Source organism: Pectinophora gossypiella, chromosome 5, assembly GCF_024362695.1.
Source record: "Pectinophora gossypiella chromosome 5, ilPecGoss1.1, whole genome shotgun sequence".
Lineage (NCBI taxonomy): Eukaryota > Metazoa > Arthropoda > Insecta > Lepidoptera > Gelechiidae > Pectinophora > Pectinophora gossypiella.
This window is the reverse complement of record NC_065408.1, coordinates 10,318,525-10,341,564: the sequence shown is the minus strand read 5'-3', so window position 1 is coordinate 10,341,564 and position 23,040 is coordinate 10,318,525. Positions and strand designations below refer to the sequence as shown.

Genomic DNA, 23,040 nt, shown 5'->3' with positions numbered 1-23,040 from the left:
AAACGCTCCGTAGGTTCCTACATTCCTTCATTATAAAGTTGAGAAATATATAATAACCTATCGCGCTGCACTATTCCTTCTTACTGCAATCTTTAAATCTTCAAAACTAGATTGAATATTATGCATTTGGTCTAAGGTAAACTTACCTTACTAGATAGTTAATAAAATACCTTACTATAATGAGATTAGGATCAAAAGCAAAACTATTTAATAATATAGAAATTTAAGTCCTGTCTAAATTGTTATATTTTATGTACTTAGGAAGTTATGTGGTATTTGTTTTAATAGATGCCTGATATAATCTGAATAAGATCTGAAAATTAACTTACCAACATGGTTACATGTGCTGTTTGCTGGCTTGTAGTTCTATATACTCCAATATGTATTGAACGTGTGAGTTTATTTTGTATATGCGTATATAAGTATACATAATGAGACGGGTAACGGAAAGTTATTTCCTGAACTTTCGTGGTACTGCCATCTAGCTATTTATACGTAATTATACTTGTTATGAGTATATTCCAGTTCAAACTTTTTAATAATATATCAGCACGGCATGTTTTTGAATCCATTTCTATTGGCGTTATTATTAGACTAATAATGTATTAATAGGTACCTATTTCTCGAACCGTATGTATAGATTAGGTACTATATGAAATAAAGAAAAATTTTCATAATACTTATTGTTGATTTTTCCATTAAATGTGAGTGAAGTTTTTTTAAAGTAAGAAGTTGTTTAGACTGTTATAAAATAACTTTACGTAAATTTACGTAAGTAGTACTTAGTTTGCTTTCGTGTATAATAACTTACTTATTACTTATTTAATATATGCATGGCATAGTACGTTACTTAGAGCTGTAGTACTTTAGATGTAATGTGCCCTTTACTTTTTTACAATATCCAAGCAGTGGGTCGAATTTTCTTAAAATTTATTACATTTGGTTCTAAGTGTCTGGAAGATCGTTTTACGCACCCCTAATCAGGGAATATGGGTACACGTAATTAATAAGTAGGTATGCAATAACTTGTGAGTATTATTATTCGTGGACGTACCTACCTATCTACGCGATTATTATAAATATTTTGATATCGCATTGAGATCGACTTAAATAAAAGGTTCATCTAAAATAAATAACTCAAAATTTCCAAAGGCTTCGTGTATTTTCTTATTTTCATTAAGTTAATCCTTAATTAGGTGCATAAATAGGAATTCGTTATTTACATACATTCAGAAACCGTATTTAATAAGTACACGATATTTATTATTAGGATATGCGGACAGCCAGCTGCCGAACAATATGTTCAAATTATTTCTAGAAATAGGACAAAATAGTTTGAAAATAGCCACGAATAAAAGCTAATTTTCATCAGACTAAACTTTACCAAGTAGACACCAAATCTTCGATGGATGGGTTCCACTTAACACGCTTTATTATTCACAATAAAAATAAACCATAATTTAAAATGCCAACCTCCTTTTCTTTAACACATACTAAACTGTTACAGTGCCACTTACACAAGGAACATTTATAAATTAAAGTTAGTCAAATAATTAATTGACCATTCCTTACAGCTCCAATATTTCGAATCCAGTACATTACAATACATATTATATTATTTACAATGCCTAACTAATACCTAATAGGTACATATAAGTAACCTATAGTGAATTGTGCAAAAGCGCTTAAATTGAGGTAATAACTTACAATGTGTAACTGGTGACTACTAAATGACTATACATCAAAGTTATATAACATTTTGAAGATTCCCAAACCCTAAAGATAACAGAATTGTCATGGATTTGAAGTAATTATAACACATAATGAAGAATAAGTGACGAGTGATCCTTTTGATAAATGCTTGTTGAACGCATTGATGATAAAGTGGGTTGCTATGTCGCCACTTTGTCATGGAATAGAATAAACGGGAGTGTTATGAATGAAGTCAAATCTATAGATAAACTTCACTACTTCTGGCAAACTCGTGTGGGGACAATTACTAATGACTGTGGTCAGTGGTCCACATCATCAATCCAGCGATGGGCCGCGTCACGCGCTGTATAACCACAACTTAAGTAATAGCTTCTTTATGTTAAACAAGTGGGAATTTATTGATACTTCAGTGAGCATCATGAAAACGCCTCGTAAATTTTACAAGGCCGTAAACCAAACCGCCTAGTCTCGTAATATCATTATTATATTACGACGCCACTCCTTGAGATAATTTTCGTCGTTTGTTCTTTAGATTTGTCCTCCTCGAATTTTGAGGATTGAATTTTTTTCCATGTGTCGCCGAGGGCTTTGCTGAAGTGGTCGTCGACGCCGCCGTTGGTTTTGTCTGTTTTCTGGGTTTCTTTTAACCTTGAGGTTTGTATTTGCCTCCAGGTGTCGCCGAGGGCCTTAGCGAAGTGGTCGTCTACAGAGAGGTTTGCGTCGTCGACGTCCATTGCGATTATTTTGGTGGGTTTGGGCGGTTCCTCGTTTTTGAACTGGATGGGGCTGCTGGCGCGGTCCTTGGTGTTGGGTTTGGGGCCGGGCTGTGCGTCTTGGCTCTCCGCGTTGTTCTTCTTGAACAGGTTCATGTAGTCGTCGCCGAGCGAGCGCCGGAAATGCTCGTCTATCACCGGGTCGCACATGGACATCGAACCTGCGACAAATATAACTTCATTGAAGATAAATATTCTAATATGTATTAGCATTCTAGTTACCTACTAATGGTTCTTCAAACATTATTTGTAGCTACTTAGTTTAATAATGAAGACATAACACAAAGAAAAGTATATTCTTAATTCTTGAGTTTAATGTCATGATAAAGTACATCAAAAAGGAAGTAGCCGAGTAGGCTAATGAAATACTTGACATATTTAGATAGGAGAGGAATGCCAGTGGCTAGTATAGATAAGATTGAAAATCATTCATTAAACGTGTAGAGTACAGGGCTATTAATAAATTTTGATATTGATAATTAATTGTGTCCGGACCGTATGGTGACTGACCGCCTGCTACTACCACCGCGGTCCACTGCGGTAGACCGTAGTCTACCATATCTATCCATCATAGCACTTTCATATTTCGTTCGCACCCAACTGGGCACCCTCAGGCCTATTGTCTTAAACGTTGTACCGGGTGAGAGCCTTCAGCGCTACCCATTTGCCCGGCCAAGTAGTTAATGCCATCTGCGGCAAATCTACAATAAGTCACGTCAAAAAAGAAAATTTCATATCGAAAGTGGCTGCAAGTTGTCTTCCTACATTTAGGTTGCATCCATTATATTATGTAGTATATTTATTATCTGATTTGATATGCCAAAGAAATTCAAAAAACTGTTCGTAACATCTTAAAGTAGTTGTTGGATAATTTACGTGTTTACCTTCCTTCTTATCTTCTAATAAACATCTTATAATATGTTTGTACTCACTTGGCGGGGCGTCGTTGCTCTTGGTGATGACTGAAGGCCTTGTGTAGGGCGGAGGCGCCGGCCGTGACCGCAGCCGCATGTCGATCGGCGCTTCATGCTTGCCTGGGTACTCTGGTGGGGCTCCTGTGGACAACAAAACAATATTCTCTTAAGTTTCTTGAATGATAAAGATGCTAAAACGCAGGTCGAGATCTACTCTGAACTGGCGTGCGTGTATGAAACGATGAATGTGGAGGAAGCAAGAGAAGTGTGTCAGGATCGAAGCAAATGGAATTCCATAGTCTCTGCTTACCCCGGTAGGAAATAGGCGTGAGTTTATATGTATGTATTATTAGTAAACATTGAATTAGCAGATGGGAAGCCTTACTACGTAAGGAACTATATAAATGACTTGGAACATCATGAAAAACTTTCCAAACAATACTGTCTATTTTTCTTCTTAAGATAGCCTACACACGCCACAATTCACATAGGTACATACCTATCAACATAATCACGCAATGGCATACCATATTGACAGTATTATTATTGGTTATCGTACAATGACAAACGTGAACTGAATCAATCTTCTTAATGATAGATAGATTACTACATACGTACCTATTTAATTTATTTATACAAAATGACCATTTCTTCCTAATGGCACAGAATTTACTTATTCAATAGTGCCGATTCGAGTTGCAAACGGTTTCGAAAAGCGACTTTCATAAAAATATAAGGTATCACAGATCTCAGGTACCTATCCATATAGATTCGTGAAAGAAATCATGTACTTAAGTAAATCAATTGTCAGAGTCAAAATAGATTCCATATAGGTCTACGCAAAATCGTTCCAATAGCCTACAACAAACTTTATTGCAGAAACCAACTGAAACATAACAGAATAGGTTGAAAGAAAGTAGGAATGAAGTTAAACTCTCGTAACATGCTGTACGTTGGGTTAGATTCAATTATGTACAATGTTAAACTCGTTTGGCAAGCGCTCTGTCTGCACAGTCAAACGCCGCTACCGCCGAGACTAACTTACTTTATTCCATTTTATTCAGAGCAATCGAATTTTATAGCCAAGTCTACTACATCCAGAGTACGTGGTTACTACGGAATGCCATCGCAGTATAACTACTTTTTCTCCAATTTCAGTAGATTGCAAAATCAGCAAATCACGCGTTCGTTAGGAAATCCGATTTACTTATTTTGAATGAAATTGCCACGAACCGCTATCGATCGGAGACGACGCTTCTCTTGAACATTTCGGCGGGAAATTGGGTAAACTAATGGAATGGGGTAGGTAGGTTCCTATAAGAAATATATTCTTATAAGCAGGCCATCTAAATCTTCTTCTTCTATCGTGTGGGATGTGAGGTGGATTACCAACCCCATCAACCCTAGGTTATTAAATAATAAAGGCGAAGATTACGTCCTTTTATTCATAAAGCGATATCAACAAAAAATCTTTGGAAGCCGAACAATTATAAAAATATTACTGAACCGATTAGGCGCAATTGAAACTATTTCCACACTGACATATCGCACGCGATGGCATTTCTATTAGAAAGGTGAATAAGTGAAACCAAAAGAAATTATCTGTTGTCGACACGCGATAGCCTCAGGGAAAGGGCGTTTACGGAATGTTAAAACGCCGAGAGAACGCGAACAAAACATCTTTTTATGCGTATTGATCTACATAAAAATATTATTGCACTTCATCGCGAACGGGCAACGAATAAATTTCAATATTTCCCCCAAGAATACTAAGACGTCATTCCATATAGTTTATCGACGTTAGGGCTGAAACTACTAAAAAAGCTGAATATACTTTTTTATTTATACATTTATTGTTACAAAGATTATTAATATGACGTCGATAAACCCCAAGAGGGTTTGTCCCGACACCATGCCCACAATACGTATTAACGTTGTAAGTATTGTACTGTGACATACAACGAAAGGGCCCGCCCGATATAGACCGCCTGGTTTTATAAGACGGTTCCAAGAAGGTAGAACAAAGTCTACAATCTACAACGAACTACACTTCCGCTGGATATCACTCACACATTAAATAGTACATAGTACAAGTATCCAAGTCGGAGTGCAAGTACTTACGTAGTGGATGACTAAAAAGACGAGTTGAGGTCAATTTGTACATAATTCTATCTAATGCGATAAGTGTAGTTTCGTGACATAAAGAATAAAAAAAAATACGATACTTTTTGGAATACAAATAAAATGTTCGTGCAAGAATAACGTTAAATAACGTAGATATCTACGCCCAAAGCTAAAATATTATTTTTTGTCATGAGGAGTTTTATAGGTATTAATTAATAAGTATTTTGATTATGGCTATTACAATGATGCAATATACAAAATGTACCTAAGCAGGTACCTGCCTATTTCTTAATTTTCAATTTCTAACTAATGTATCTACCAGTAAACAATAGTTTTTCAGTACCTACAAGAGGGTCAAAAGGTCAAGGGGCTCTTTCATTCAAAAGCAATACTTATTGCTTTTTGACATTTGCGCATATAAAATAAGTGTGCAATGTCACAAATGTCAAATTGTAATGTTTAATTTTAGATGAATTATTTCAATGTGGCCTTTTTAACTTCCCAGATATAACTCCTTTTGAGTGATATTTTCAGTTTTATAGAAACATTGAGTGTATTCTTACCTTTTCCATTGATGGCCAAGTTAGCAGCTTCATCAACTTCGTCGGAAAGATCTCCGTCGCTGTGAGGCTGCGCGCGCGCCACCGCGGCCACGCTACGTCGCTCGTTGAACGACTGCGATCGCAACGCCATCTTGCCATTCTCTCTAGAATTTGAAGTTTAATTAGAATTTACTATTTTTTATATAGGATGAATGTTGGACAATAATATTATTTATTTATTTATGTACCACCAAAATACTACTGATTTGTAATATAATATACCTTTACCTGATCACATTTACGACCACGTAATTAGATAGATTGATGTTCTAATCAGATATCCAACAAACAACCAAAGGAATTATATGCTTATAATTTTCCATCTTCGAATTGTTTCTCAGTCAGTTTTTACTTACTTTCTAAAATTAATTTTAGAATATTTATTTATCTGAAAATACTTCTGCTTTATACTTATAATAGGTAAGGTACCTTGGCCTGTAGTCAGGCAAGCGCGCGGATCTTCGCTCCCGCCGCCATTTTCCAGTCAGCTCCTTAGGTTGCGCACGCGGCGCTTCTGGAGACAAGGTCCTATCTCCCTCCGATTCACCGCTCGACGCCGTGCTTGGGCTCTCTGGAAACAAATACAAAAGGTTCCTTTACATTGTCACTCGAGAACCTTATACAACCCAACATACAATCAACGCCTTCGATGGATTCTCTACTTATTTTATCATGTCTTAACTTGAAACCTTTTAAAATTGCAACCGGATTTATACGTATTGTTTTCTTAAAACTCGGTAAGTATAGGCTTATCTAGAGATTATCAACTTTGATCCATTCGGTGTTCTTAAGCTTAACATTACGATTTATTAAGTCACGCATCGTTCTGAAGGTTTAAAATCAGACTATGCTTTTTCATTTTAAGATAGCTTAAAAAAAATAACGTGAAAATACCAATCTTACATACTTTAACATTCATTAAAGTGCATAAAATGTGTAAGAGTTATCTGCTTTACGAACGAATCTATTTACGGCAGCGAATTACTTTCATAAAGTAGACTGATGAATATTTGCGTGCTTAATACTAGGAACTGATGGTGGTAATTGCTGGAAAGACTTTTACTGTATAAAACCAGAAGGTAGAAATTATTATAAATTAGAAAAGAGAACAGTAGCTACACGAATATATAGCGCAGCTAACTAAATAGACTCCCTAATGGCATGATGTTGTTATGAATGCTGCTCGCAAAGAAAAATATTTACAGTTTTGAAGAACTACTGTTGAGTTGGAATTATACTTGACGTTCTCATGTATTTTGGTTTTGTAAAAGGATTTTTGTATATTAACTTAAAAATAAAAAAACTTATCGAATGAATATAATATACCCATTTGAATATTCAACTTCGTCTAAATTTTTATCTATTCTAAGAAGATTCTTGTCAAGCATACTTCTTGTAAGCTGAATACAAGAAAACGCCTTATATTTTGATATTTTTATAATAAATTATCGTCCGAAATCCACTTACACCTGGCTTAAGTTTTAATTGGATGCTAGCCCAATCTTTTCAGCGTCACTTTTTCATTTTAATCTTATTTTCTTTAAGAAAATTGATAATTAAGCTTGTCTTTGTCTACGTAATTGGATCAATCCAAAGTACATTTCAAAATTAAAAACTCTTTCTAAAAGTTTTAGCGTACCTTTCTGAGGAGAAGAAACCCACGGCTGCCACAGAGGGACATTGAATTTGGGTGACTGAGGGGGTTCCATAGAAAGACGATGTAGATTGCTTAACGAAGCCCGCGCCAGAAGAAACAGATAATGTGGTAGTTCCATCATCACAGCCCTTGGGCGTAGCACTATACACACTTGACACTCCACTCGAGTACAAAATCTTCACATGTTAGCACTAAACCACCAAATTCTAAGGACTATTTTAATATTCACATGACTGAACAGCTACTGATTAAAGTTAGAGATTAGCAAATCCTGGGAAACACAGGCATCGGCGTCCCATCACAGGTAACACTGAAGGCCGACTGAATAAAAAATGAACTGGAAGAGATTACATTGGAATAAATAAATGAGATGAACAAAAAATAAACCGAAAAGAAAAAGAGCATCACGCTACATCCACGCGGCCGGACGTTGCGGCGCTTCCTTCGAACCTTAATACACAGGACGATGCAAAATGTATCACTGCACTATTAAACATAAAACTAGTTGATATAGCTCAAATGTTTGTCAAAGGAAACCATATACAATACGCGACGACAACAAGGAAAAAGTATGAAACACAATGAAAAGCCGGAAAGTTCACGACCACATGAATAATGCATTGTCTTACAATCACTCGTTTAGTAAGTGTCATCACAAAGAATCTCAAAGTGCAATCTTAGCACTCTTTGCGCTCGTCTGAGCAACAAAGAGAAAGATGACATCATAAAATTTTAAAGTTAAGCAGATATTGAGAGACAAATACATTGTTTTGAAATTATCGTGCCCATTTTATCGAGTTGACTTGACACACATACTTCAACAAAAACGTTGCTAGGTCAGTGCAAATGTGGCATTTGATAACTTTGGCTTGACTCAGTATACCTATTTTGTTTCGTACCTTAGAATATTTTAGATTGCATTTAGTTTGGGAGAACAGCCTGTGGATAGAATACATCAACCTGTTCGGTCCATTCATGAAAGTGCGTGAGCGCAGGGCGCGGGGATTAATGAACCCCCTTCGCCCTGCACCGCTCCTTCACCTCAACAACCTCTGCTACATTCACAACACTTGCCATTTTCGCTTCTAATACAATGGTGGTAAAATTTCCAATCGCGTGCTCAGGTTTGTGCAATAGATTCTCAGGTACATGGACTTTATTGTTTGTGGAATAGGGTCCGGTGTTATTTGCAGCTGGCAGATGGGATTTAAAATTACGGTGGTTGTATCCTTGGAAGGTTGTGTTTTATTTTGGTTTGGCGCGCGGCGCGGGGAGCTGTGAGAAGTTGCCGTGTTCACTCCAGGACCGTATAAGCTTTAGCTTTTTTATTGTCTAATAGAGAGAGGCAAAGGTCCGCCGACAGGTAAGCTTTGGCGCCGCTAGTTTAATTAAGTCTGGGAGATTCGGCGAAGAAAGATGAGAAATTAATGAAAGCATTGAGCAGCTTCGGTTGATGAGCGGTCATAATGCGCAGACGCAGAACCGAAGCATTCAAAACTGGGTGACCATCCAAGTAAAGATTTGAGTATAAAACAAAATAGTGAATAAAACCAAGTAAAAATCTTACATTGGCTGTAATTACAATATAGTACCAAAACCAGTAGATAATACCTACTTAGTACATTATTTTAATACGATATCGATACCGTGGCAGAATGTCGGTATTAGTATTATTTCCTAAAGATTCCACAAGCATGAAGCAAGCGGAGGAAACGTTTTCTAACCCAATGCAGTATAATTAAACAGGTTGTTGCTTTATTTTTGTGTTTTTGCTTCGTTTTGTGTTTCGTCTCCATTCAAGCGGAGCTCCAAGGTACCATTATCTCGGAGGACCTACAATGTCGTAAAGCACCTGAGTAATGGACGAAAAAGCTTCTAATACTTTTGGGATTTCTCTAAGGGGATACTCTAGAAACCTACACAATTTTTAATTCTATTGTTTTTTTCTGATATCTTTATTTTTTATCTGAGATATGAGATGAGACAACTTAAAAGTATCAAATAATGGATTGAATCTTACAAAACTATAAGAGGTATAAATAATATAAAATATTGAATCACTTTATTTCTTATTCAGAAAGATTTATCATCATACAAGGGGTCAGTCAGATACGTTAAAACTTCAACATTTGAAAGGAAACGTGTAATTGGGCCGCCAGAAGGTAAGGATGTGTGTAATTCGGTGAGCCAAGCCTTTGGCCGCGGGCGTCCAGACTCATTCAGGTTCTTACGATGCTCTCAGGGACGTTTAGATGCACGAATATTGAAATTTTGTGGTTCCGCACAAATGTTATGTCGGTGTTTTGTTTCTTGAACCTATTTTTGCGGTTCTGCTAGGTATTTGTTGTTATTATGTTGTTCTTATTAGTTTTTTAATTTTGCCAACACTATTCGAGGACATATTGTGCAAGAGCGAAAAGCGGAATAAAATAAAATTAATAGAATACACCTTTACGCATTTCGATAACTGTGTGATGATATTTTAAGTTGGTTTCTCTTGTAATTCATAAAGTTTTCGGAATAAACGAATAACCTCTCTCTACAAATTGCATTTTTGTGTCATTGCACCACATGTATCATTTTAAGTAGTACCCACAAGAATGTCTTATTACGAAACGCTCCTACGCATGAAAAGATATCCGTAAGTGCAACCATTCCGCATTCTTGTGTCGCTTCCATATTTCGTTATGTACGTGCATACTCGTGTCATACTTGTATGTCGGTATTTGTGTTGCATTCTCTACATTATCGCTTCGGCAACTTTTAATCTCGCAAGCTTTGATCACGAGAAACAGGGTCATAAGGAAACTTAGCTAATATAATGAGGCTTAACTCTTTTACGCTTCAAGGGACTTAAGAAAGCTACATTTCTGAGCCCGTTGTGATACATGGCATGTAAGTTGGTGGGCAATGTGCGTATAAATTCGCGCCCATAAATGTGATTGAAAAGCAACTTGCTTTTAATCTCCAATCACAGAGTTTTAGTTATCACCTTAGCATTGTCGCTTCGCTTACAATGTAAGCTTTATTGAACAACTAATTATCTTCTAAGACATATCCTGAATGATAAACGACGTCCTGTACGTATTCTAAGTTTTTCTAATGATCTGAGACTAGAACTAAATGATCTATGTCTCGATAAAATATTCTATTAATATTATTCAAATTCGAATTGAAATTATTCAAATTGTCCATTGCGTGAAGCGGTAGCCGCATCCGTAACCGCGGGCAGTGGTCGATCATCTCATGATCATTGTGTAGGTATCGAGAGGCTAATTTATTCGGTGAACAGCCGATCAGCGCGCGCACAGCCTACAGGCATGTTTATACACATCAAGTTTGGACAGAAGCTGTAGGTAATGATAATAGTGGTGAGGAGCATTGTTTTGGAAAGGACGGATTTGATTTAACAAACTGAATTTCATTAACGAGATAGTGCTCTAAACTCTAATGCCTTGAAACATTTACTACCGCAGTAGAAGCAGTGAGTCAATTTAATGTAAGTATATATTTAGTTAAAGGCCGCCAGATTGTACTGTATCTATCTTCATCTGTGTGAATTTGTTTTGTATGTTGTGTGCAATAAAGTATATTTGATTTGATTTGATTTATATTAAACAAAAATGATAAAGTAACGTAATGAACGGAACCCGCTAAGGAACGCAAAAAAATCCGAGCTCGTTTCAGTCTGGCAAAATTCGTTTAAGTCCTTACTCGTTCTCTTAATTAACTCTCCCAGAGTTGACAAAGCAGACATTGTTATGTTTCGGAAGTGAGTGAGTCCGATGTTGACTGCCGTATACATAGCACAGGGCGATTGGTTTACATAACAAACAAAGGTAAAGTCGACCGATGCGATGCAAGGCGGATGTTTGAAGCGAAAGTGCGGAAAGCGATCGGCCCGAGTAGGTACATTCCGCATTCCGTCCCAGCGGACTTCGATGCTCCAGGAAAAGTTGTACTCGCATCTTAAGTTAAATTAGTTTTTAAAATAGGGCAACACAAAGATAGAATGACCTAGACAGGAAACATTATCTAAAGTTTCTAAAAAGGGCATATGGAACTGCGATATTAAAGATTTATAAACATTAATTTAACAATCAGAGTAGACGCGCCAAAAATGAAATCTACATCTAAAATGAATTTGGGTCAAACAAAAGGTCAGGTAAATGCTCAATGGGTTAGGTAGGTACCTATATCAGGCAGGAAACTCGTGTCCTCTGTTACCGCATAACGTATGCACAACAGAAATCGTATCGTGGATAACAAATCCAAAAAACTTGTGTCATCAATCAATTTTTGTTTGTAAACATTGTTTAGGACGCGAGCAAATCATAAGACCGATGTGTTTGATAAATTGATCAAATATTGCCAGTGACTTCTCGCGCTGTGCGAATTTGGAGGGATTTCATATCGTGACACGATAGAATTTACTTAAGCGTTTAAATTATTATAAAGTGTTTTTAGATTCCTGTGCTTAAGCATCACTAATCGGATATTCCCATTTCTTTGTTAAAATAGTTTCACCTTCGAATGTTTCATTATTTTCCTCATATTGTTCTGTTATGTCATCGTTATCATCATCACTTATAAATTTTCAACAAGTAAGATAGTAAAGATCATCAATACAGTAAATAAGCCAAACATAGAACACCAGCTTGATCCTGTAGCACGAGCACCTCTGCCTACCCCTTCGGGGATACAGGCGTGATGCTATGTATATTTATTTAATCTTATGATAAAAAAGCTGTAATAAGAATTAAATTCGTTTGAGGATCAGACTTCATATACAAAGAATCTTCAAAGCTTATCTTCCTAAGATAGTACGAGTAGCGTCATCTTTGGAAAAAGCTCGTAACCGAAACCCCGGTAAAGCGCCATCTAGTAGGTCTAAAGAAAACATTGGGAAGCGTTAGTTTGATAAGATCGTAGTACTATATTATAGATGGAGCTGTTAAAGGTCGTCTTCTCCTGGTAAAATATTTACATCCCCGCCTCTCTTTCCTCGTAAAGAAAATTATATAAAAATATATTCATATATTATGATTTTCATTATGAAAGTCACATGTAGGTTTTTAGTTGACATGACATTCACTGTTCAAACTTCCTTTAGAGACGACTAACCTGAATATAGCACCAAGGCTCAAGTTAGAGTGCCCCTGCTAAATTCCACACAAATTGGATTGTGCAAACAACCAGTTTGTTCTCCTTTACAAATCATACTACTTCAACAGTTTTGATGAGTCGCTTGTAAAGTTTTGTTTAGAAGTTTTATAAAAGAATCATCACCATAGATAACATGTCTTCAAATTTTAAGATAATCACAAAAAAATATTGGAAAGCAGTTTGCGAGATGAAATTTCACTTACAATGATTACTAACATGGTATTGTAGATATTGTAATACACACTACTTATCGCTTAGTGGTCATTAATTTGATAAATTATTTTTCCACTATACAACCCTTGTAGCTAGAGCATGACGGATGCGAACGGATGCGCTCAGGTGCCCCTCAGCATTTCGCCCGTGACCTTCGCGCAAGATGGACGTTTTTAATTGTCAATTATAGCAGCTACATTCTAATTAGATACATATAAATTCACGTCTGTAATTCCTAAAGGCAGCGCAACAAATAACCAGAATTATTGTCAGGAAGTCCTAAGATGGCAACACAAAGCACGTCGCTCATAAAGTAGCCCACGAAACCAGAGGACGCAATCCCTCTGTTCGTAAAACTTAAACTTTAAAACTATAATGAATGGAAAACCCGCGAACAAAATGAGCTGAGCCAAGAATTTGGAACCAATGGTTCCGAAGTTCGAATTGCCCTCGATCTCATTCCTGAGGTCGTGAGGTCATTACGTTACTGCTCGTAACAATGCATTTTTGGAAGTTTAGTTCGGATTTATATAAAATTAATCTATTTTCGTGGGTAAATCTTTGTAATGTTGAAACGATAAATTGAAAAGAAGTGTAGACAATCACATATTTGTAGACCTTTGAAGGTGGTAGGTAAGTAAAAATTTCTAATTGGGTTTTTTCAGAGCAGCAGACCACCTCTCTGTCACTTAACACCAACATTGAAGCCACTATCCCATGATCTAATGTACTATTTACCCGTGTGAGTTGAACTCCTAATAATAAACAAACGCTGGGAACAGAATAACTTTCATAAAAGCTATTCTTTTAACAATGTTAGAGATTCACAGATCAGTCATTTACTAATCAGTTTAGAGAAGCAATGAGCTAGATTTAAATTGATTGAATAAACTACGCAGTCTCATTAGCAGACAAAAGTTGACTAATGAAAGATTTCCTAACAAGAGCATAGGGCACTTTAAGTTCAAAAGGGTACAATACGCTAATCTATTTTACTTTTACTGTTTGTGATAGATCCGGCTGCATCAAAATCCAAAAGGAAAATATTATGTAGGTACCTAATTAACTAGCTTGTTATATCTTGGTCCATTATTCACATAGTATTTTCAATAATAAAACATCCCTAGAGCATTCAACAGTGTACATGCAGGAATCATCTATGAAAAAGAATATCAAGAGATCATTTAACATAATGAATTAGAGACATTGAAAAGTTGAATTAAGACGAAAACGAACTAGTTTTTTTGTTTCAATCAAATCTGCATATCAGTACCTAATTAAGGCTGGCTAGATACTTTAGGAACACGAAGATGGTGGAGTTTAGGAAATATAGTATGAAATAAATTCTGATAATGTTTGTCTAATCATGTCTCGTTTCAATACGTTCCTTTATGTACGCGATGGCCTTACATAACATAGCACCACGTACATACGTAGTACGCGGTAGCCCTGACACGCTTCGTTGAGTTGCAAGCTAACTAGTGAGATCCCATATGTGGATGGAAGTCGGATCAAATGGCCCCATCGATTGGCCTGTTTTAACCAATGCGATCTCCAAATAGGACAAAATGATACCTCAATAATACAAATAAAGAAGTTACTAAATTCCGTTGTCAAATCTGGCCAGACAAACTTGTATTGCTCTTGAGGAATTCGTCGTATAAACAGGACCGGTCGAGTTTAGGAAAATGACGTATCATCCCAAACAAGATGATTGCGACACTTCCGTCTCGGCCCCGTCTGGATGCCATACAAGCACTGTTTATTGAGAATTTATTATCTCAGACATTAAGTGCATACCGTACATTCTTAATGGCGTAAACACACAAGCATCTTCGATGATACAGTAAGGTCAAGTGAAATAACCAACACCTTCATAGCCATTAAAATTCCTTACTTATTAACAAGTATCCATGCCGTGTTTGTGGTCATATCGTAGGAATCGCGGAACGAATTACTAATAAGAGAGCGGTTTTTATATGAAGTGGGAGAGTTTTGGTATTTATTATGCGTAGAATATGAAAAATGTTCGTGGAAGAAAACTCGAGTATCGCGGGAAAACTAAACTTTTTATTGTCCATTCATAGATTACTTATACAAATTGACCATAGACAACAAACTTATTATTTTTTTTAAATAAATAAATAAATAAATAATGAAATAGATCTTATGAGAAACGTCTGCTTGAATTAAATTTAACCACTCTAAAAGAACGAAGACAAAGAGGTGATCTTATAGAAGTTTATAAAATATTACAAGGGCACTACAACATTAAATAATTAAAGGAACTATTTAAATTCAACAAAAAAACAAATTTAAGAGGGCACTCACTGAAACTGTACAAGCTACCACGTGTAAGCAACCCCAGAAAACATTTTCTCCCTAAACGCGTAGTGGAATCATGGAATAAGCTTCCAGAGTCAGTGATCAGTGCACCATCAGTTAACTCATTTAAGAAATGACTTGACGAACATTATAAAAAATAACCCAAGTGCAGTGACGTACAGGCATCAGCTTATGCTGCTAGTGTACTTAATAAATAATAATAATTAACCGTGCTACAAAATTCCTACACGGATTTAAATACAATTTTAAGGAGATACTTTTAGAAAATGATGGTGGTATTGAACCTTGAAAATGTCGAACAACGTACATACAGGAAAGAGTGGCCCAAATTGAGATGAATGGATAGGGCCCGAAGGGCCTTCCAAGCCAGTGCGACAGCAATAAAAGGCCTTAATATATCATATAACGCAACAAACAGAATAACAACCATATCTAATAGCACGACTGTATATTTGATGACACTATTCATGTCACTAGGGAGTTAAATAATCAGATTTATGGAGACGGTGAATTTCACAATGCAAAATATATTTTGCTGGCGAAAGTATACACGTGAATATTCAAAGAGTTGTAGTTGTAAAGTGTTTACAGCCGACATTCACTACCCTAGTGGTTAGATAATCAGTTTAATTGTTGTTTTAACAGGATTCAAGATGTACAGTCTACAATAAAATTTATCAGGCGTGTTTGTAAATGTGGGATTCGCGTGACGTTTTATTATCGCAAACGCATTCCGGACATATCGGCGATCGCGCGGCTACGCAGAACGATAGTGTGGAATGCGCCCACGCCGACTCTACATTTCCCGGCCTATTGTATTAAACAACAACTATGAGGAAAATGAGAAATAACGAAGCTATTCCATTGTCTCATGTCTGCAATAAGTGAAGTAGGTATTACGGTATTATTAAGCCCCCATTTCTCTTTGCGGAAAATCGAAATTCCCACGACAGTTTTCCCGAATCCTCTTGTTCTAAGTCTTGTTCTTGGACTATGTCATTTTACAAATATTTGTAGCAGGAATTTGCATCTTACTCAACTCAAGAGAAGCAATAAAAGTTAATGCTGGAGTTTAGAACACGCCATCAATTTGTCCATCTTCTTGATGTATCTGCCAAGATGCTTTATCAGGCGTGCTGCAGAGGAGCTTTGAGGCAGAATGGATTTAGACGTTCATTAGGCTCCTGACAAATAATACGAGTAGCACACTGTTAATCGAGCATGTAACGTTCGCTCGTTAGCGGAGTCGATCATTCAGACAATTCGCGAGACGGCCCGAATAGCTGGAATAACAGCTCTCGCTTCGCTGCCAACGAAATGGAATCCGCTGCCATTAGAAATTCTACTCCGCCTGATGACTTCATTGGTTGGTGGATGCCGTGCGCGGCCTCAGCGTGTCACTGCCACACGCACGCAGCATTTTTGCTATCGCCTAACTGATCATTGGTGTCGGAATTTATTACTTTTTAACAAGCTTTCATGTTTTAATTTAGTTTTTCATTGCATTCTGCTGTTGTCAATTCTTTGCATGTTATTTTGAACGACATTACACCTGTAATTTACTATGCACAACGTAGGTAAGTATGTAAATCAAATGTAAAGCAACTAACATTCTTTGTAATATTTAGTGATGAACTCATTGAGAATTTAGACCAACTCTCATGAAATTAATCATATAGCTTGACTTGCTGATAGAACAATGATGCAATAAATGCGAATTGAAACAATATATCCGAAGGTATGATATACCCACCGCCTGTTAGCTTAAAAACATTTGTTGACCTGATTACTTCATTTACAATTCCTGAAATAGTTATTATTTATTATAACAATAGTGATATGGTTGCATACCTAAGAATGCTGGTAACTGTAGTCCGCAACGCAACCTACATTCTGCATTCTTTTCGAAACCGTAACACGCCGCCTCTGCGTTCCGGATATACCAACTCGCGCAAGCCACATTCACCCCAATAACTTTCACAATAAAACTCATTTCGACTCGATTCATCCGATAAAATACCAAGCATTGCATTTCTAGAGAGCTGTAAAACGGCTATATACAAAGTAGTTTAGCTTTTGAGTTATGATTGATAAGTTGATGACCGAAACGAGATTCGAGCGGCGGTTCCAGTACGGACCATGTAACGCGTGTAGTGGCGATACAAATTAGAAGTGATATTTTGGTCGTAAAGGCAAGGTAAATGGGTGTCGATGGGCGGCCGAGGTAGAGAGTACGACTCGACCAAATTCCTGAACGCTTTCTCTAGTGGTGGTGTCACATACGACGGAGTGGCGCGGGCAGCGCGGCAACGGCACGCATGCGCATGCCTTTGCCGGCGCCTGCGCGCGCTCAACGAAAGTGAGCGCCGATGCAGCGTGTGCGCCGCTGTCATCGTATTGCATAATTATTCGCGATCCGACTATTGTTTGTAAACAGTCTATAAGTAAGAATCACACCAGTGAACAAATTGCGTGATCGTATTTTGATTAGATTTGCATACCGAAAATACCATTGTTATTAATAAACTTTGCATCAATTGAAAATTTCGTCATGCAATTACTTCAGACTATATTGCAAATTATGAATTGAAATTAGGAATTGGATTGCGGGTACTTCTGACGATGTGTGCTAAATGAATGGCGAAATTTAAGTACCTTTTCTCCTTATGCCCTTGCGGCATTTGTCGAAGCCACGCTTTCGCGACGAGATTCAACTCCATTGTCAGAAAGCAAACTTTTCTCTGAAGTGCGATTGGAGTTCTTGTGAGATCAGCGAATATAGTATTCAGGGATAGTTTAGTAACAATAGCTGTTGTTTTCATTAAAACCACCCGGACGTGCTGGTCGAGTGAACGTTTGGTAAAAAATTGGCAGAAACTGGCGTGACGGTCACCGCAGCACTACTGCCCGCCTTCGCGAAGCTTCATCGGAAACCAGTTCCACTCAACAATGGCATCCATTGTGAGTTGTGACTTATTATGTCGAGAGAAGCATGTTTCCTCTCTTTTAAATTTTGACTGTTTTTGTATTTAACACGCAAAGTTCATTTAATGCAAAATTATGCAGTTTTATGTATCAACATACGTTACTTGTTGCTGTTTCGAAAATAAGACGTAGATAAAACAAATGGAAGGAAAATATCCTTATAGAAGGTACAAGAAAAAATATTTCATATTATGATTCGGATTTTTGGGTGTCATAAAAGATCTCGTTCACACAAAAGACATCAGTGATCTATAGGAACTAGCTAAGTATTGAATAGATGCAATGGATGGCGGTTAAACAATGTCAGCTGGAATCTGGAATGCGACCCGCCTACAAGGCCGAGAGCCATCTCAGCTGCTCACCAGACCAACGTAAATAGAACCCTGACAACCTAAGCATCCCCCCTACGCTTCATTTAGCAGACTCTGCATCGTAATGGACACGGGAATTGTAACAGTTCTTATAATAATGGTCGCGCACTAGTTTGCTATTCAACAGCATTCAGTAGCAGTATCTATCTAAATTATATACCATATTTATTCGATACGTTTATACTGATTAATTTATATCGATCAATAATGTGTCTAAAATATGCGGATTAATCTGAGTTAACATGTGTACGCCGCATATTTGATTACATTCCGTCGTCCTACGCAATCGATTGAATATTTGGTTTTATTTGATGGAATGCTACTGTTTTTATTTAACCCAGAAGTGAACGGACTGAAATTCATAGAATGCCTACTTAAATCGTTCAAGGTAAGTGGTAATGAGGAAGAAAGTTACCAAAGCTGTCTGAATCACTGGCAGGGTAGGCTGGACAAGGTTGTACCATAGTTGCAGCACGGGATAGCACGTCCAAAGGAGTTTCCACTTTCTCCATGTTTACCTGAAATAAATAATATGCATTCATTACTTTCATGGTTATAGAAAAATAATAAAACAAACAAGACTACAAATTGTATAGGTATATTGCTCAACTTGACATAGACAATATTAAACTTACATACCTACTCGATAGCAATGAAAGAAATAGATGAGGTCAGAACTGACTGACCTACATTACAAATGGTTGATGGATTGATACAAAATATAATGTTTTGCAAAAAAGAAAAAAAACATAGGAATGTTGTAAACTTGACTCAGCGTTTTCGAATGAAATATCTTACAAAGTTTAGTCAGAGCAGAATTGATCAACGTGTGTTCACAATACGAAATCATGTCAAAGGAATCCTTGTCTGGGCGGGCACAGAAAAATATTTGGCTCGAGAAACAAAATGTCGTAGACATTAAGGTGAAGGCACGCAAATGTCGATCGGCGGAAATTCCTCATATATCGTAAACGGCTAGACGGTGGAGAGACGTGCGCCAAACCGTACGAGTTTCACGTAAATAAGAGGAGTCAGATGATCAAACAAAGAGTTGTGAAACGTGGCGATTGGCCGCATACCACAGCACGCCGGGAACGCAGCCAATGGACCACGGTATCGCAAATCGGACACTGCCAAACATATGCGAAAATGTTACGCTATTTGACCAACTCTCCTAAATGATGTTATTATTAAAACTACTCTATCTACTATAGAGAAATATTAATACAAAATATTCGCATTAATGATTAATGAATGACGTTCGTAATCAGAGCTACTGTTTACTAAAGTAACAGACACAAGGTTCTTTATTGCATGTCGTAAACAAGCAATACGTGTCCATTTTACCACTAACGTATTGTAGGGAGTTGGAACATGTTTGGAGAGACCCATCTCCAGCAGCATGGATGCCTGATGGTGTAGATTAATGAAGAATTCTGATTTTGTTCGATACCGACCAAAATAGTTTCATCGAATAACATTGACCAAAATATTGTGATAATAATAAACAAGATTTGCATAGTTAAATCGGCATACCAGGCAAATTCTTTTTGGCGGACATACCGATACAAACAGAGTATAAATATTCCGACAGCCGAACCAAATATTTCGATACGGTTCACTTTACAATGGAATTTGAAAAGATAAAGCGTTACGTTGAACTAATGATAATAAAATATAGAACGTGATTAAGTACATTCCAAACATAGTGGACATATTTCATATAGAGATTCTACTGATGAATCTTAATGAGTGTAATGGACGTCAAATTCCTGGAATGTGAAGATATAATGACATTATACTTTCAAAAGCGGAGACAAGATTCTTGAGGTATTCTCACGCGAGTTTAGAGGTGTAAGAAGGGACTGTAGGTAAACAAAACCATCGGAATGACGAGTGATGACTACGTTAATAATGAGGAATTTGGTACATTAACCACAATAGAATTTTTCTGGCCGGAGGCGGCGTCGGCGGCCGTCACGAGCTCGGGAGAGGTATGCCGGCTATACGCTGAATAGATCATTCGACACATACTCTGATGGTCACGAAGCCATTCAACGGACAGGAACCGCGTCGTTAGCCATTGTGTATTGAGGTTATAATCATACGGTTACTTTAATTACAAGGCAGATTGAGAAAGGCGCATCTTAGGTTGAAATGTTTCATTGCTAGATATTTTACAGAGGAGTTCAGATTTTTTATAATTATGTTTTTGTCGCCTTTAGTTAGAAATGACGATTTTGTTTGAAACTAGCCCAGAAAGTTCCCAAGCAGAGGCATAAAGAAATAAAAGGCGATTGATTTTAAAACAGCAGCTGCACGACATCTGCTCTTCATTCACGCTATCGTGATGTTTCAGCTTAACATAATTACAAATTATTACAAGGCGAACGTTTGGAATGATAATGATGAATCCATTATCCTATTTACTGCAGTATTCTTGAGCAGAATTCGAGAATGTTGCGAAATCTGTGCAATAAGAATCACTGTTACTTATTCGTTTAGAACGCTCTTGATGCTTGGTAAATATTTTTCACCAAATTTGTTATCAATACTCTCCAAAAGTCGACCACTTGGCGCACGAACCTTGACTTTCCCAGCGTTAAAAATAATAATCTATTTGAGTTAACTATTGCTAGGGATCGAGATACAACTTTATAGCTTGGTAGGAAGGTTGAAGATTTCTTTAGTGAGAGTATGGCATGCCCGCATTTGGGGTGCGGTGTGGCGTATTCTTTACGACAGCCGCTACCCCTGCTGTGCGCCTGCGCACGTGGCTGCGAGGCGCGAGGGGGCGACGAGAATGCGGCAGATGTTTTACTTGTAGAGCTACCCGAATTATACGTAAACTCGAGCTCACTGTTGCCAAGCACTACATTTACACATATTTCGAATGATGTTTGGAAACTTTTCATTAGGTGTTATTATAATTTGTGAAAACTGCAGATGATAAGTACCCTAGGGTATATGGAACCTTATAGGTATCAATGCCGATAACGCATGCCAATATAATTTTATAAGGCTCAAAGAATGTCACGTTAATGAGTTAATTAACGCTACGTTGACAGGCGACGTTTTTACAAAGGATTAGTTTCAGTAATAATTGGACGTAAGTACATTTTATATTAAAATAGGTTGTTAAGTAGGTACTAGTAGGTGTGAAACGAGGCTACTATGCCGTTAGTTTGGAGCTGATTTCAGTATTATAGGTAGGTACTTATACCTATATCTATGTAACACTGGAATTGCTCAATGGATGGCTAAGTTGGTGGTCTGTTGAAAGTCTATCGCAAATCAAACTTCAAACTTAACCTATTTGGAGTTGGCCGGGGTCACATTAGCTAATCGGGCGTTCGTTTTATCGTACGCTTATCGTCGCGGTGTGTGCCTCGGCACATAAGAGCGTATGTGCGCGGTCGCATTCCTCGCTATTATGTTCGCGAGATTCCGCACCAAGTAGGTAGGTAACTCTGTTGAATGCCTCCGCTCAACGTAGCGGCGAAATTTTTTGCGAACAGAGTTCGCAAATCAAACCGGTAGGTAGGTAGTCTAAGTACTTATTACATTACGTGCGCTAGTAGAGTCGAGGAATTCCGATTACGTTCGCAGACGTGAAGAGGTATGCTTGCTTCCAATGCTACTTATTTAATGATATCCTGAACAACATACAATTTTTGTAAGTAGGTGGATATGCAGTTATGTACATGATAATAACAAGGAAACAAACAGACCTATGTAAACATAAAACATTGCAATAAAGTCAACATAAAGAATTATACAACGAAAGAACTTACCGAGTATCTTCTTCCCACGTTATTTCACAATTTCATTCAAAACGACAGCGATTATTTGCTCACTATAAACCGAACTTTTAAATTATAATCACGAACAAGAATTCTTATCGAAATTATTCAGTTCTATGAGTTACTGAAAGTTCAAAACAGTCTAACAAAACCGGCAAAGTATAAAAATCAATAGGTAGACATCCAATCGCAGCAATAACAAACTGGTAAAATGCACAAGTGCAGCTTCTTATTGTTACGACGTAAAAAATGTACTAAATTCTATCGAATAATAACCATTGTCCATGAAACACATTGACACAGTATTTGTTGTTATTTTATAAAATCCAACTATCGCGCCACGAGTCTGTTGACGAAATAGTCGCGTTTGACA

At 37.2% G+C, this 23,040-nt stretch overlaps 1 protein-coding gene across 3 annotated transcripts; it reads right to left on the bottom strand.

Annotated features, from left to right (window-relative positions):
- Positions 1-1,143: 1,143 nt before the first annotated feature.
- On the bottom strand, positions 1,144-23,040 carry LOC126367174 (transcription cofactor vestigial-like protein 4). Of its 3 annotated transcripts, none has more exons than XM_050010589.1 (6): positions 22,659-23,040; positions 19,280-19,382; positions 6,556-6,697; positions 6,088-6,230; positions 3,419-3,541; positions 1,144-2,647 (listed from the first exon to the last, which is right to left on the bottom strand). In XM_050010589.1, exons 2-6 carry the CDS (start codon positions 19,374-19,376, stop codon positions 2,196-2,198), a joined length of 957 nt encoding a protein of 318 aa, XP_049866546.1. In that variant the 5' UTR covers positions 19,377-19,382; positions 22,659-23,040; the 3' UTR covers positions 1,144-2,195. The 3 variants fall into 3 exon arrangements, with proteins under 3 accessions (XP_049866546.1, XP_049866547.1, XP_049866545.1); XM_050010590.1 differs by lacking the exon at positions 22,659-23,040 and adding an exon at positions 19,504-19,848; XM_050010588.1 differs by lacking the exons at positions 19,280-19,382; positions 22,659-23,040 and adding an exon at positions 7,766-8,347.